The sequence below is a fragment of the Mus caroli genome, unplaced genomic scaffold (genome assembly GCF_978045245.1).
Source record: "Mus caroli unplaced genomic scaffold, Mus_caroli_1 scaffold_5, whole genome shotgun sequence".
Taxonomy (NCBI): domain Eukaryota; kingdom Metazoa; phylum Chordata; class Mammalia; order Rodentia; family Muridae; genus Mus; species Mus caroli.
The window spans coordinates 57,276,590-57,293,231 of record NW_028227260.1 but is presented as its reverse complement, the minus strand read 5'-3'; the positions used below and the strand labels follow the sequence as shown (position 1 = coordinate 57,293,231).

The window sequence follows — 16,642 nt, the reverse complement described above, 5'->3', positions numbered from 1 at the left end:
CTTGTTGTCTAATAGAAGGTTTGCACTATTTGACTATTAGCTGACTCCCGATCCTCTCACTGTAGTCTTGGGTAGCCACCACTCTATTCTGTTTCTTTGAGTTCAATTATTTGAGATACTAAATGTAAAAGTGGGAAAATGCCATATTTATCTTTCTGTACCTGGCTTATTCTACTTAGCATAATTTATGTTCTTAAATTTTATTCATGCTTTCACAAATGGTAAATATTATTTTTGTTGAAAAGTCCATGTAGAGAATATTATAAATAATATGCATTCCATAATTATTGAAAAGGCAAAATTTAAAATTCTTACCATAGAAAATAATTACTCAAAGTGATGGATATGTTAATTCATTTAATTTAATCATTTTACATTATATTCATAAATCATGCTATAACCTTGTAGCTTATGAAGATATAAAGGTATAGTTTGTCAATTTACAATTAAAATATAAATTATTAATAAAAAATTAATAGAAAAGAATAAATTATCAATCATCTTCCTTGACAAAAACTGAAGAAGTAGATGGAATATTCTTTCTAGCTGGAGACCGGATCTGGTAGGACAGCAGGAAGGACTTTAAACAGGATTTGTTCAAAATGCTTCCTAAAAACATATTAAAATTAGTGATTGTATGGCTATTTTGGTATTCCAGTCAAGTGGATGTTGTGGCATTAATCACATCCAATCTGTGAACATGTTTCCAATGCTACTTATTAGTTCAGTTTAAATCTTAATTTATATGATGAGACTGCTTCCTTCTAGGCCACTTAATAAGTGAAACATCTGTCCAAGCTAAATTTCTGTTCAGTCACCAAACAACTAAGTTAAAAGTAAGCACTCTAAAGAAATTCAACATGCTTCTGCCATGAAATGTTTTGCTAATTCTAAACCTTTGCTTTTATTAGAAGTCATTATGAACTAACCAGTACCCACCAGAACTATGTCTCTAGTTACATATGTAGCAGAGGATGGCCTAGTCGGCCATCAATGGGAGTGGGTGAGTAGGAGAGCGGGGGAGGGGGGAGGGTATAAGGGACTTTCAGGATAATATTTGAAATGTAAATGAAGAAAATATCAAATTTTAAAAAAGGTGAGACAAATGTAAAAAAAAAAGAAGTCATTGTCATTGTCAGAGTGTTAGTAAAATGCTGACCAAAAAATGGTTTTCTAGGTTTGTTTTTGTTTGTTTCACATTTGATGCACATGCATGTGATATATGGATGGTACGTGTGGCATGTATGTGCACATATGTGTATGTGAGTGTCTTTGTATGTGTGCATGTGTGTGCACCTGCATGAGTGCGTGTTTGTGTGTGTGCTTGCATGCAAGCATATGTTCAGTTGCTCGCCACCTTATTTTTTGAAACAGGGTCTCTCACTGAGCCTGAAACCCACTGTTTCAGCTATGCTCAGTTAGCCTTTTGTCTCTGTCTCACCAGCACTGGGTTTCCAAGTATGTGTCACTAGGCTAGGCTTTTCACATGGGTGCTGGGAATCCAAACTCAGGCCCTCGTGATTTCAAAGCAAGCAATTTACAGATTGAGCTATCTTCTTGAGCCCTGTTTTGCTGTTGAGGTTTTCAAATTGTTATTTTTTTTATTTTTCAGTTGAGTCTCACATAACTAGGCTAGCCTTGAACTTGCCGTGTGGTTGAAAGTACCCTTAAACTTCTGATCCTTCTGCCTCTACTTCCTAAATTATATATATCAAGCACACTAGGCAGAAAGTCATTTGAATACAGGCAGTATCCATCATCATTTAATGGTGGCTTATTTGCATACACAGTCCTCCTGAGTTATACTTACAGCCCATCAGAAAACATTTTAAAAATATTAGTTCATATTTGTAGAAGTCATGAAAGCATCTTTTCATATGCAGATCTTAATTTTCCATGCAAATATTTCCCTTCTTTGGTATTTATGAAATGTTTGAAAAACATAAACAGCTTTAAGATAATTTAATATTGCAGACATTTTCTTCTCAGAAATGCTTTTTGCAAGCCTATTAAATGCTTCTTAGATTACAGGCAGTAATTTATGTGTACTTTAGATATTTTCCTTAGTAAATGGAGTACTTGTGAAAGCATCGAGTAAGACAATAACAGTCACCAAGTTTTACAAAATAATGCCCACCTAATTTTGTTAAAAATCTTCCCTACATTCCCAGTAAACTGTTTATATTTTGCAAGATGATTGTTGTGAGACACAAGGCTGCAAATGTGCCAGAGTTTTGATCTCTGGGAAGGCTAATAATGGCTACCAAGTCTGATGTCCTATTTTATGATATAGTTACTCATGCCACAGGTATTGTCCATCAACATGCCTCCTAAGGATTTGGAATTAGTTACAACTCCCAGAAATATGGGTTTCTAATGATGTATATCAATCAGGAATGCTACCACATCTAAACTGTCTGTTAATAAAAGGCACTATAGATATATTCTTTTAAATTGCTATAATAAATCTCAAGCATAGAAGGTTAATTCAATGTAGAAAAGTTTAAAAATGCTGTAGCCTCCCCCTAATGAATTTATATAAACAAACCCTTGAGAAATGGTATTAAAATTATTTCCAGAGACAAAATAATTTATTCAATTACTTTCTCATCAACTGCTTGCTAAACATCCAGGTGCAAGGGTCTCCCAACCAAGTAATACAGAGGTAATTAAAATATGTTTCTGCCTTCAAGAAACTTATGTTGAATATGCTTAAGAAATTAAAAAAAAAAAACTTTCACCCCTAACAATGGTGTGTATATTTAAATAGAGTAAAGCAATTTTCTTCAAGATTTCTAAACTGGCATGTTCTACACCACAATATGCAATGGCAACTCCAGGCACAAAGTTCACAGATGGTAAATGGAAGCATTTTAAAATAATGTGTATAAAAATATATATTCTCTCTATATGAACAAATAGAATTCAAGGAAAAAAGTTTAAATATGATAGAGATGATAGAGATGAATGTTCCTAATGACATATTATAGGATCCCTTGTTCTCACAATAGTTCCCACAACTGAAAATACTAGGTCACTAAACTGTCTTTTAGAATGCAGTGCAAACATTCACTGACATTTCCGGGCTGGCTAATTTACGCTGCCTTCCTTAGTCTGTAGCTGCAAACCTTCTCAAGTAGATTGGCACTGAAAAGGGGAGAGGTCTTGGAAAGAATCCTCTAAGTCTTGAGCCCAACCCTATTTGAACTGTTCAAGAGTGCTAAGTGGGACACACTTAACAGCTGTGCAATCCAGTCCTCTCGCCTGGACTTTCCACGGCCTGTGCCAAGTAGTGACCTGGCCTGCAGAGTCATTTTAATCCTGAACCCAGTATTTAAAAGTATTATATGACCATGGAGGAGTCAATAATATGATCTCTTCTAATTCAGAACCAGCAATTTTATAATTTAGCTAGTTAAAATACAAGTTTATTTCTTATTGAAAATATATTTATTCATTTTTAAGAAAAGATCACTTTATATAAACCACGCTAGTCTTGAATTCATGGAACTCCTCCTGCCTCAGCCTGATGACTGCTGGGATTTTAGGTGTGACCAATCATATCTAGCCATAGCCATAAATGTAGCTTAAATACAGAATTTTATTGTGCCTTTTTGACCGCTTAGCAAATGAAATTAAAAAAACAACTTCCCTCTGTGTTTATAACACTCAGTATTTTAAAGCTTGCCATGTTATGAACATTAGAAAAACAATTTTCACAATGGCATTAATTTCAGTTATACTATACTAAAACTGAAAGGATTTTTTTTTTTTTGAGAAAAGTGACAGCTGTTTTCTAATTAAATGGTGGTCTTTGTTACTATCATAAGCTGTGTAAGTGCTGATTATGCTCCACAAAAAGAAATTTTGTATTTAGAAAGAAGCACAGTGTACCAAAATTTCAGAAAGAGCAAAGTTTCCCAGCAAGATAGGCTGCTGAATATCACTGGGAGAGCACTGTACATTTATGCAAAAAATATTGATAAACAGACTGATAGCTTATGTCAAAATTGAGTAAAAACAAAAATTATGCATGACACACTATCAAAGGATGCCGTCCAATTTAGTAACAAGTGACATTAAGAAAAGGTCATTTTTTTTTCATATTCATCCCGTATTTTCATTGGGAATTGTTTTTTAAATTCTCAAAAAAATGGGTACCAGGTACAGTTTTTCAAGAAACTGCAATCCTATAGAAAATTAGCAATGGACACTGAAAAATAAATTCTCTCTTTAACTACTTAACCCTCTCATGTTACTGTTGTGTTTATTTTGTTTGAGGAAGATTTAATGTTTCCCAACCTGATTTCAAATTTCTGGGCTAAACTGATGTTTCTGCCTTATTCCCACACATAGCTGGGGCTTCACATATATACCTCTAGCAGCTTTACTACGATTTAAAAGAAAACAGTCTTTACTATAAACTTCACATTAATTGTCACTATGTGTTGTTCTCCCATGCTAAATTTTGAGCCAGTAAACAGTTGGCTTAAAACCATAACAACTAAATAAGCCACAATTATGAACGTGTCCAACATTTTGATTAACTTTCAAGATGCCTGAGAAAAATCAGCACTGAGGACCTATCAGACAAAAAAATGAAAGGAACTCTACATGTTTTCTACTCACTAACTTCCCTTAATAAATTCAGAATTGGAAGTTCTTTTTACCTTGTAATCCAGGAGAGAATTTTCTTGTTCTACCTCAGAATTGCTTATCATGTCACTTTCTTCATCATCGATAATTTCTATTTTCTGTAACACAAGCAGAGAAACTTTGACAAATACATATCAGATCAATACATACAAAGTATACAACATACCTCTTCAAAATTTAGTTTGGTAACAGAGTGATCTAGGATATCTGGATTGATTAAATTTTGATAATTATACAGCATGTATATCAACCCTTATATCTTTAATTGGTGATTGATAGTTCCGTCCGGTGATAAGGGTAATCTATTTTAATCACACACACATACACACACACACATGCACGTGCACTTGACACGCTTGCCCACCTGCCCGCACACTAGAAAGGAGTTTTCTTTCTGTTCCAATAAGACTCTTTCTTCTAATGAAAAATGTCAACATATGGCATGCATCCCAAAGGAAAATACAGTGTCTAAAAATTCACATGTTTATTGCACTCTATTAGCTATACAACTGAAAGCAGACATCTATGATATGATGATGAAAATCGCATGGTGATTTGTTCTCTTCATTGGACAGTAACAAAGACAGTAAAGAGAGGACAGAGGCAGAGAGGGGAGGCCCCCTCAGCTTCAGAATTAGCACACAGCAAAGCATGTGCAGTATCTTGAGCACAGTACATACTTAAATAATATCTGTCAAAATAAACAGTGTAGCACAGTGTTGATGAAAAGAATACAATAAGCTCCAATCAGGAGGGCAAAACAAATTCTTTAATTAGAAAGCCTTTCTGTTTTCAAAAAGAAAGGGGAAAAAACCAAAGAGATCAATTAAAATATTTTCCTTTGCATATTAAAAATGTAGTTGAGGTAAAATAAACTGTATATTAAAACATTTAAACACTACCAAGTCAAAAGAAAGTTTCAAAAAGGAGGAAACTAAACCTTATTTAGTCACTAGACAGTGTTTTAAGAACAAACATATTAATAGGACCATGTCATAGGCAGAATATGAAATCAGATTTCATATCAATATATATATGTGTGTGTGTATCTATCTATCTATCTATCTATCTATCTATCTATCTATCTATCTATCTATCTATCTAGATACACACACACACATACACACACACATACATGAATATACTTATATTACCACTGAGGATATGACTCCATCACAGTGTTTCTGACCTGCAGTCTATGAATCATCAGGACAGCTGCAGTGAAAGTCTTCTACCACTGCATGGACAGTAGCCTAATGTTTTGTTTAACCACTATAAACTGAAGTCTTAATCACATCACACTTCTTGTTCTAAGGTCTTTAGATTTTCTACCTATTTGGACTGTTTTTTGGAAAATGGAGCCAGGCATTTAAGAGAAGAAGACCCCAGCAGCCACTGTATAGATTGTGCATATAAATGATCTTATATGTCACAGATTTGTCATCTATGACTAATAATTGGGGGCACTCAAAACTTACAGGCAGAGGACATCAACCTTTGAAAGTTTGAAGTTTTGTCTCTGAAAATCAATTGTTCTTGAAAAATTAGGTGCCTAAGTGACTCTGAGTCATAACTCACGGCTTCATTTGTTATTTTCAGCTGTCTGCTGCTGATGAGATGCAATGCAGAGATATTCAGGCTAAAAATGAACACATCTTTAGGGGAAAGATATTTAAAATGTAAATAAGTGTTTATGTTTTATACACTATAATTCACATCTAGAGCAGAAGGAGATATTTGCTAAGATTTAAAATATTAGGACAGTTCCTTTTAGAAAACAGTGATTATCAGATACTTGATTTTAAAAAATGACTGCCTCAAAACCAAACCTAACTTTTCAATATGCCTGTTGAACTTAGTGTTTAGAAGAATCAAACATGGACTTAAACTGGGACTTAAAAACAAAAACAAAATACAATGGAATGTAATCCTGAAGTCTATTTTAAATGTAGAGAACATTAGATATTATTGGTATTTAGCAAATATGAGCCCAGATGTATATTTTATGTGCTCTGTTTTTATTGAAGAGATGCTCAGGATTATACTGTCAAAGAAATTATGTTTGAGATAGAAGCTAGAGGAAAAAAAATCCATTATAAGGTTTCTTTTAATGAAAATCATGCATACAGCAATGACTCAAAAGCCAAAAGGAAAACATGATTGCATTTCTATTTGTGTCTGACTTGGTTTAATACTATCTTGATTCCTATATAACTTTACATGGCCAACATATAAACAAATTCTGCTGAAACAGCTGCTAAGGGAACATCATTACATGTTTATATTTTTACAAAACCCAATTTAATCCACACACAGCCTGCTGCTATTCAAATTCTTAAAATGCTGCCTTTCCATCTTTGCTGTGATGTTGAAAGCAATTAACAGAGTCCAAGTTAACCAAAAAGAAGTTTCCAAATATAATATAGTGTGATGGGTTGTATATGCTTGGCCCTGGGAGTGGCACTATTAGGAAGTATGGCCTTGTTCAAGTAGCTGTGTCACTGTGGGTGTGGGCTTAAGACCCTTAAGCTGCCTGGAAGCCAGGATTCTGCTAGCAGCCTTCAGATGAAGATGTTGAACTCTCAGTTCCTCCTGCACTATGCCTGTCTGCATACTGTCATGCTTCCCACCATGATGATAATGGACAGAACCTCTGAATCTGTAAGCCAGCCCCAATTAAATGTTGTCAATTTATAAGAGCTGCCTTGGTCATGGTGTCTGTTCACAACAGTAAAACCCTAACTAAGACAGACAGGTATGGCCTGAAGAGAGAAATCCTTGGATACAAGCACCAGCACTAAGGCTTTCTTCATGATCTCCAGCTAAACTCCATGTCAGTTCTGCCATCTGTCCAATGGAATCAATCTGCTTCGTGCTCAGTGTGTTGAAGAAAGTTAACTTGCTATATATAAAATATGTTGTATTTGAACTATTAGGTTTTCATACTTGGAAATCTCCAAAAGTTAAAAATAAGTATTTAACATTACTTATTGAGTAGTAAAAGAGATTAAATTTATACAAAAAAGTTCTGTTTTGGTTTACAGAGTAAAGCAAGACTTTATACTGACAATACAGATGTTGTCATCAACTGGCATGGTGTTCTTGAAATCCATCCTGTAATGAGGAAAGAATTTCAAGCTGTACATACCACATTATCTGCGGATACTGCCTGATGCTCTTCATCCTTATGTGCCCTGGTCTCATTTGGGATAAGTTCGTTGGACTCCTCTATAGGAAAAAAAAAGTAGAGTCCAAATCTTGTATCTCAAAACCTTAGTATATTTCTTTAAAGAATAATTCATCTGTTTTGCTAAAAACATACACATGGCAAATCACAAATATGCATTGTTTTTAACTTTATTCATATCTTATTTAGTCATATATATTTTCATTAGTTATGTGGATGGGTAGAAATATACAAATGATCATCACTCTGCTATTTATGATAGAAAAGATGCAAGAAACTTTTATCTTCAGCAATGAATAAATACACAAGTCACTTATGATGTAGGTACACACAATCTTACATTTGTAAAATATACACACATGCATATATATGTACATATACAAATGTGTGTGTTTAATAAATAAAACCAAGAGATGACACTTTTTTTTCAAATATTGTTTCCATTATTATCTCTGGATAGAATTATATATAATTATAAATGATTTTTACTTTTATTTTTAAGTTTTTAAATTTTGTTCGGTGAAGCTTCTTCTATAATATTACTCATTTTTCTTTTCTTTTTCTTTCTTTTTTTTTTTTGGTGGATAAGGTCTTGCTACATAGCCTTGACTGGCAAAGAACTCATCGTGCAGATGAGATTAACCTTAAAGTTTCAATAATTTTTCTGTCTCTACATCCTAGCTGGTGGATTTTCAGACCTCTGCCACCACACCTGGCTTTGATCATTATAAGATAAATACAGCAAATTAATTTCTCAATAAATGGTATAAAATTTTAAATGCAGATTTCCAATGGTATTAAAAGGCAGGATCACTTCAACACTTGTATATACATATTCACCTTTATATATCTTATACATATGCAAAGAGATACTCTTCATGAAAATATCCCTTTGCTCTTGTTTATAGAAGGTTGTTCTTGCTGGGCGGTGGTGGCGCACGCCTTTAATCCCAGCACTCGGGAGGCAGAGGCAGGTGGATTTCCGAGTTCGAGGCCAGCCTGGTCTACAAAGTGAGTTCCAGGACAGCCGGGGCTATACAGAGAAACCCTGTCTTGAAAAACCAAAAACAGAAAGAAGAAGAAGAAGAAGAAGAAGAAGAAGAAGAAGAAGAAGAAGAAGAAGAAGAAGAAGAAGAAGAAGAAGAAGAAGAAGAAGGTTGTTCTCTAAGGTGTAAGATTATTTCTGTTCCAATAGTATTTCCAAATATTTTCAGCAATGGATTTGTATTTTTTTCTGATCAAATTCATTATTTTAAAATAAAAATAATAAAACAGCAAGAGACATTAATTCAGAGAAACTAGTCTAATAAAAGCTGTCTGTGATGAGTGTCTGCTTCAAGGCACTGGGTGTGTCTACATACATTACCCTTTTGGCCCTTTAGTTTGAAATATCCTCACCCAGATGCCTTACAAATAGAGTAGGAATATTTATCTCTGTGTCTCTCTTTTCTACACAGCAATTTCATGGAGATAATTTGGATAAATACTAGCAAAATTTCTCAGATCCTCGGCAAATAACATTTCATTCAACTTAGAAAGCAGAACAAAAATATATATCATCCCTCCTAAGATTTTCCTAGTCCATTCATTTCCATGTATAAGCATGAAAAAGGATTAGGAGAAATTCACTTTTAAGGATTGTTTATGAGAATTCAAGTGTATGATATCCAAGAAAACTTCAGCAGAATTTTAATACAATGTTCTGTATAAATTCAATTTAACTTTCTTATCTCTACCATATATTTTAAATTAAATTTTATTGTATGTACTTGTGGTATATAATACAATATACATGTATATAGCAAAAAGATTGCTACAATGCAACAAATTAACATATTTATCATCTCACAGTTTCCCATCCCCCAGGCGACAGCTGCTATCATCACTTATTGAAAATCCTGAATACACAATACACTATCATTAACTATGGTCTTCATGCTTTTTATTAGATCTTTCCCCTTATTCATCACACACATTGTAACTTTGTACCCTCTGAGTTCCATCTCCCCATTCTCCTACCCCATTCAAAAATCCACTCTTTTATTACATTTGATATATTTGACCTTCCTTGCCCTGCTATTTGCTGCAACATGGATGAACCCAGGGGATGTTATCTAAGTGAAATAAGACAGGCAGAAAGAAAGAAAGAAAATAAATTGCATGATCTCATTTATTTGTGAAATGTAAGAAAAGTCAATTTAAAATTTTATAAAAACAATGATTCCTAGACAAAGGAAAGTTTACCTATTCATTAGTTAGACATTTCAAGTCGCAGACATTTCAAGTCCTACATTATTAGTGATGAAATGAAATGGAAAGAGGGAAAATTGTCATTAGACTTAGCTGCAGTTCTGATATTAGGAATAGTGGTCTCAGAAGAGGGGTTATATTACTCATCAACAAGATCATTACTGGTACTATTCCTTATAGGATTGCTGTATATTCTTCAGATTTACTCGTAAGTTTATACACAGCTCCAGATCACTGACAGCATATGTATGCTTTGATTATTTTGGAAAATTTATATAAAAGCTATTTTGAGGCTTTTGAAATCAAAAAAGGTGTAACATGATACACTAAATAAGCAATGTTTTCTTCTGCATATAGATACTTTCAACATTAGGAAAAGTTTGAGATGTAAAAACTGCCAGTGTGTCTTGGTAATTCCTCTCTCTCTCTCACACACACACAAAGGGCAGCTTTGCTAATTGAAAATAAAACATAGAATTAATCAGTGAGAACTCCAGAGGGCACTCTATGTGGTAGCTTAAGCTCACACTAAGCCACAGAGAAGTTATCTTTTGATGCACACACTACATATACCCCATATATTAAGATACAGCTGTAAAAGATGCACTGTTAGAAATATAAAGTTGTAAATATTATTTACTTTAAACAATTTGATTCTCAGGATAGTGAAAACCTTTAAATTGTCTCAAGTTACCCAAGTATTATTTTTGCTAAGGTCTCCAAATTGTAAGAATCAATTCCACCATGCCTATTTTCACTCCCTCCCAGGAAAACAGAAAAGATGGGGAGACAGGATGGTCAAGTGCAAGGCAGAACGGAGGTGAATCAGAAGGTCTATGTCAGGGACCTCCATGCTTGTTCAGACACGAAAGAGTACATAGGAAACTGTTAAAGAATCATGCTTGCTTTTGTTAGCTGGCAAAGCAAACCCGTGTTCTTTTGCAATTTGAAGGATAATATTTTTCCTTGCAAAGGCACGGAAAGAAAACTGTATGTTGTTTTCATGTGTGTGCTTTAACATGTATTGTAATATGGACGCACTAATTTAAAGATATTTCCTCTTTGAGATAGTTAAAACACTCCAATCTTTTTAAATGAACAATTGTGTTTAAGGACTCTGAATTGTAGTCCTGAGGTTGAAACTATCTCTACATCTCTTAGGGGGAATTGACGGAAATCTCAATGTAAACATAATTAAGCAATTTTTTTTTTCTGATCTGGAAGAGAATAGGTCAGTGTATTTATGAGGTAGGTTTTATTCTCTGCCAGATGATACAATTACTTCTTACAAACGGGTCACATAGACAACACAGTCAGATTAGTATTGTCCATCGGTGAAATGAAGAAACTGTACAGACCTAGTAGGAAAAAGTACCAAAAGGCTCCTTCCAGTCCTTGAAAATGCTTTTCTGCAGCAATTTCTGGGGAGAATGAAAAGGTTACTGTGTGCTTGTGAAAAAAAAAAAAAAAAAAACTAGCTACCGGGAGAGGCAACTGCTTACTTCTCATCATGTGTTTTCTGATTCATACATTAAATTCTCTCTCTCCTTTTTCTCATTAGGTCTTGATTACTCTGCCAGCTATCTAGACAACACACTATTATATGACAAAGGACCCTAGTACAGGAGCAGCAGTTTATTAAATAGGGACCATTAATGCAGACTTTAAAATTAACATTCGCTGTTTCCCCATTAAGTGCTTATTTTCTAAAATTCTGTTTCAGGAGAGGAAACGGCAGTTGGGAATGGAACTCTGCACTCAGCGGCCTATGTATTTTGCTTCATCAGAATAGTTCATCACAGCAGTCCTACCCTTTCAGAGAAACATACAGACCCTTCTTCCCTACCCACTTCAAATAGCTGTAGGGCATTAGGCTCTAAAGACCTCATCATATAATTATTGGGAATAACCCAAGGATCTCCAGCACTATTATTTTGGAAAGACTAACAGAAGATAAACATATAGTTACTGGATCAATTATATAAGAAAAAAAATGACCTTAGAAATCATGAAACACCTTTTTTCTTGATGATTTTTAAGCCTGCAACAGTTTTCCTACACCTTAAGCTCCCTTTATCATTTTCAACCATAGGTGAGAGAGAGGGAGGAGGAAGAGAGGCAGGAGGAGGGAGAAAGGAGAAGAAAGAGAGAAAGAGGGAGAGAGAGAATATTCACACTTGATAATCTTTCAAACACCTGGATTTAAAATTCATTGCCCTCTCACAGTGACAGCTTTTCTATCCCTGTCATTATTCCACCCATTACAATTTGCCTGCCTGCCCCCTGGGCATGCAATTAATTGCTTTTGCAAAGAACCTCTTAAAGACTGATTCAATGGCCTCTCCTTTCTACTCAATTTCTATGAGATCATTGAGATAATGACCCCTCTTATTTCTGAAATCTTTTTCTTTCCTTGGATTTAGTAATGGCACACTATCCAGTTCTGTTGTTCATGAATGTACTTTCAGTAGCTAATTTTTTTCCTGGGGCCCCAGAATGTAAATATTTCTCAACATACAGCCCTCCTCCATTGTCTTGTCTTGTTTTTTTTTTTATTTTAATTTTCTCAATTAAAACTCTCTTTTTGTGGGTAGGTGCTAGTTGGCCTCAGTTTGGCAGATTATCATGTTTCTTCTTCTGATTTAAGATCTCTTTTTGAGCTCCAGACCAATATTACTCAACAGTTCTCTATGTCCTGCTATTATCTAAAATTCAGAACTGCAAAGGGAATTAATCTTCCTAATGATAGTCTATCTATTTAATGTGCCGGCAATAAAAATTTTGAAAAAATATAAGGGGGAAATTGTGAAAAGATATAGAGCTAAATGTTACAGTTTGTCTAGAGCTAAAAAGTAAAACTTTACCAGATATTAAGGGATTTTATAAAGTCACAGTTAAAAAGAAATTAATGTAATACAACATGTATATATATGTATATATGCCTGCATATACATATGCACGCAAATACATCTTTTATTTTTAAAAGCTACACTGCAACTAACTAAAGAATGAATTATGTAATAAATAAGTGTGTGCCAATTGCTTAACTATTTGGAAAAGTAAGATTAGGTATTCTCCTCATACATATTAAGGCAAAGTAAATTCCCGGTGAAATTATTATACAATTGCCAAACTATTACCATAAGGATATAAAATATATGAGCTTCCACATCCATAGGGCAAGAAGAGGCTATAAATAGGACTACAAAGTCAAAAGCCACAAAGGAAAATACTGCTATGTATGACAATGTAAAAATTATATGCAAAAAAATCTACCTAAAAAGGAAGTGGTGACAGGAGGACTAGGAGTAATGAGAACTTCTAATTCAAAATAATCAAATTCAATTGTCATCACTTCAAATACATCTGTGTCCCTATATAATGTCACTTTGATAAACCTATTCTATCAATATATTGTTTATTTCCCTAATCAAAAAAGGGGAGTTATTCAGCCCACTTTTCAACCTAAGGAGATAGTGTTTCTTACTTGATCCAGAATCCTCTCTACAATGGAGCTTCTGAGGTATCCTAAGTAATTGGCTAACATTCTAGAGCTCAATGAAAGACTCATTAATAACACAAAAGTTAGAGCTACTGCCAAATTGATTATTGCCCTAATTACTAAAAATGATTTTGTATAACCAGTAGTTATCCTAACATAACATTTTTTATCACACAAATAATGCCATCTTTGAAGATGACTAGTATAACAATGCACCAATCCCAGGTACTGGGGGATATTGAGGGATCAGGCATTTAAGACCAATCTTTGAAGTACAGTGAGTTCAAGGCCAGTTGTCTCAAAATGTATGTGTGTGTGTGTGTGTGTGTGTGTGTGTGTGTGTGTGTATCAAAAGTTATCCAGGGATCCGTCCCATAATCAGCTTCTAAACGCTGACACCATTGCATACACTAGCAAGATTTTGCTGAAAGGACCCAAATATAGCTGTCTCTTGTGAGACGATGCCGGGGCCTAGCAAACACAGGAGTGGATGTTCACAGTCAGCTATTGGATGTATCACAGGGCTCCCAATGGAGAAGCTAGAGAAAGTACCCAAGGAGCTAAAGGGATCTGCAACCCTATTGTTGGAACAACATGATGTACTAACCAGAACCCCGGAGCTCTTGTCTCTAGCTGCATATGTATCGAAAGATGGCCTAGTCGGCCATCAATGGAAAGAGAGGCCCATTGGACTTGCAAACTTTATATGCCCCAATATAGGGGAATGCCAGGGCCAAAAGAATGGGAATGGGTGGGTAGGGAAGTGGGGGGCGCTATGGGGGACTTTTGGGATAGCATTGGAAATGTAATTGAGGAAAATATGTAATAAAAATATTAAAAATCAAAAAAAAAAGTTAAGAGGTATAAATTAAACAAGGGGTTGGAGAGCTAGCTCAGTGAGTAAAGCACTTGCCACATAAGCAAGCATAAAGACCAAAGTATGGTCATCCACCAGCAATTCCAGCTCAGTGTATGAGATGGAGACAGAATTCCCAGAACAGGTTGGCTTGTACTGGAAAAGAGACCTTTGGGTTCTTGGATGCCTACACACACTCAAACACCACGTGCATATCATACACATATACATATGTGAAATAGATAAATAAACCAGAAACTAATTGCCAGTATTCTGAACTGATAGCAGTGAAAAAATAGCAAGAGACAAGTGTGCAAATGAGTGGTTTGAAATTCCTCATGCACAGATCCAAAAGGACTATAGATTTTATTATCAGATTCAGAGAAAGTACATAGAAAAACACTTACATAGTCAGAAGGCAGATTAGTGTGCCTGAAGCTGAGGACACAAGAGACACTGACTAAACATGAGAAGTTTCCTGGGGTGGCAAAAAATATCTAAAATTAAACTTTAGTGGTACAAATCCAGAAGCTTTACTAAATATAACTGGATTGTGTATTTACAGAGAGTATTTTATTATATGTAAAGTAAATATTAATAAACATTTTAATAAAATGACATTAGGAGTATTTATTTCTATGCTTGAAGTCAAATAAAATATTCTTCTTGGGTAAATGGTATTAATCTATGCTATGGGGTACAGTTTCACGCAGGGATGTATTGAGAGGTATTGTAAAGACGAGCCAGTTTAACTTCATTTAACAGGTGAAGAAAAGAGTCTAATGAGCAGAGTTAAATGCTTTGCCCGAAACTGTACAATTTGCTAGTAGTAAAGCTTTGAGTGGCACCTAGTATTTCAGATCACAAGTCTATTTTTATTATAGTGTGCCATATTCTCTTTTGTTCAAGTATTTGTAAGCTCACACCTGACTAAGCATGCCAAATATAATAATTTACCTGCTTCTTGTATAAGGACTATTGTAATAACTGACGTTTTTAAAGTAGGCCATCACTATTGTGATAGATGAATGTTCTTTGTGATGACTTGATATAGAAGACTTTTTACATAGAAGCATTAAAAAATAAATCTGTTTCTTTTCAAATGCTTGGTCATATGTTTTGAACACTCTAGACTTAAAGTGCAGTCCACTGAAAAGCAAGTAAAAATACATCACATTTCCAAGGGCTGTTGTTATTAGGAGGTGCACTAAAGTACCTTGAGAGCTTGCTTCGGACAAACAGATGGACACTTCATCATTTCTGTCATTATCCTCTCCTACTTCAGGCCCAGCTTCCTCTCCTGGTGTGAGTGCAGACAAAGAACCAGGCTCAGGCTGCTCAGAGAAATCAGCAGGGCCTCCTCTTGGAGGTGGAACTTCAATTCCCATTAAACGGTATTTTCTTCTTCGATTCCCAATCCAAGTCTTTGTAAGAGAAATATAAGCAATTTTAGAAAATCTGGGCATCAGAATAAGAAACAAATGAGGCATAAAATATGATTAGAAAACACATGTAACAAGAAAAATTTCATTATTTTTTTTTAGCAGAAGAGGTTTTTTATTTAAATATTTAGACTTTCAAATGATATGCAGGCTATTGAAGATTGATTTTCTTCCTGTTTTTGTTGTTGTTTGTTTGTTTCCAAGGAAAACAATTCACCAAATCTTTAAATAGGAAAATTGATTGGTCTTTTTTTTTTTTCAATGAAATAAGGCTTAAATTTTGTTCTTCATAGCTAAAACTGTGCCCACTCTGTGTGTGGCTGGCTTCAAAATACTTGTTTCTAATAGTCTAAATTTTTGTTTTTATTACATTTAGAACCAATTGAAGTTTTTGTGTTTGTTTTTCTTTGTTTTGCTTTGTTGGTCAATATTTGGGATTAAACCTAGAGAGCCAAACATGTTACTACTGAGCTACATCCTTAGGCTTGACTTTTGTTACTTTTGCTGTTTCTGAAACAGGGTCTCAATTTGTTACCCAGTCTGGCCAGGAAGTCACAATGTAATCTGTGCTCCCCTTAAACAAAACCAGTCCTCCTGCCTTAGACCTTGTATTGCTAGGATTATAGGTGTGAGAAGCCATGACTAACTCTTAAAATTTTCATCTTAAAGTAACTGGAAATTCATAGAAAAATTCAAAATTCAGAACAAGTTTTATCTATTATTAACTTTGTTTCTTGTGACTTATGTCT

General features: G+C 34.6%; 1 protein-coding gene across 3 annotated transcripts in view; it reads right to left on the bottom strand.

Moving 5' to 3' along the window:
* Hdx (highly divergent homeobox) overlaps positions 1 to 16,642 on the bottom strand; it is a 122,163-nt gene that overhangs the window by 11,637 nt on the left and 93,884 nt on the right. For all 3 annotated transcript variants that reach the window (XM_029472957.2, XM_029472958.2, XM_085838048.1), the window contains 3 exons: positions 15,668 to 15,875; positions 7,805 to 7,884; positions 4,671 to 4,754 (listed from right to left, as the gene is read on the bottom strand). In XM_029472957.2, the coding sequence (XP_029328817.1) occupies positions 4,671 to 4,754; positions 7,805 to 7,884; positions 15,668 to 15,875 (372 nt within the window). The remainder of the gene's footprint in view (positions 1 to 4,670; positions 4,755 to 7,804; positions 7,885 to 15,667; positions 15,876 to 16,642) is intronic.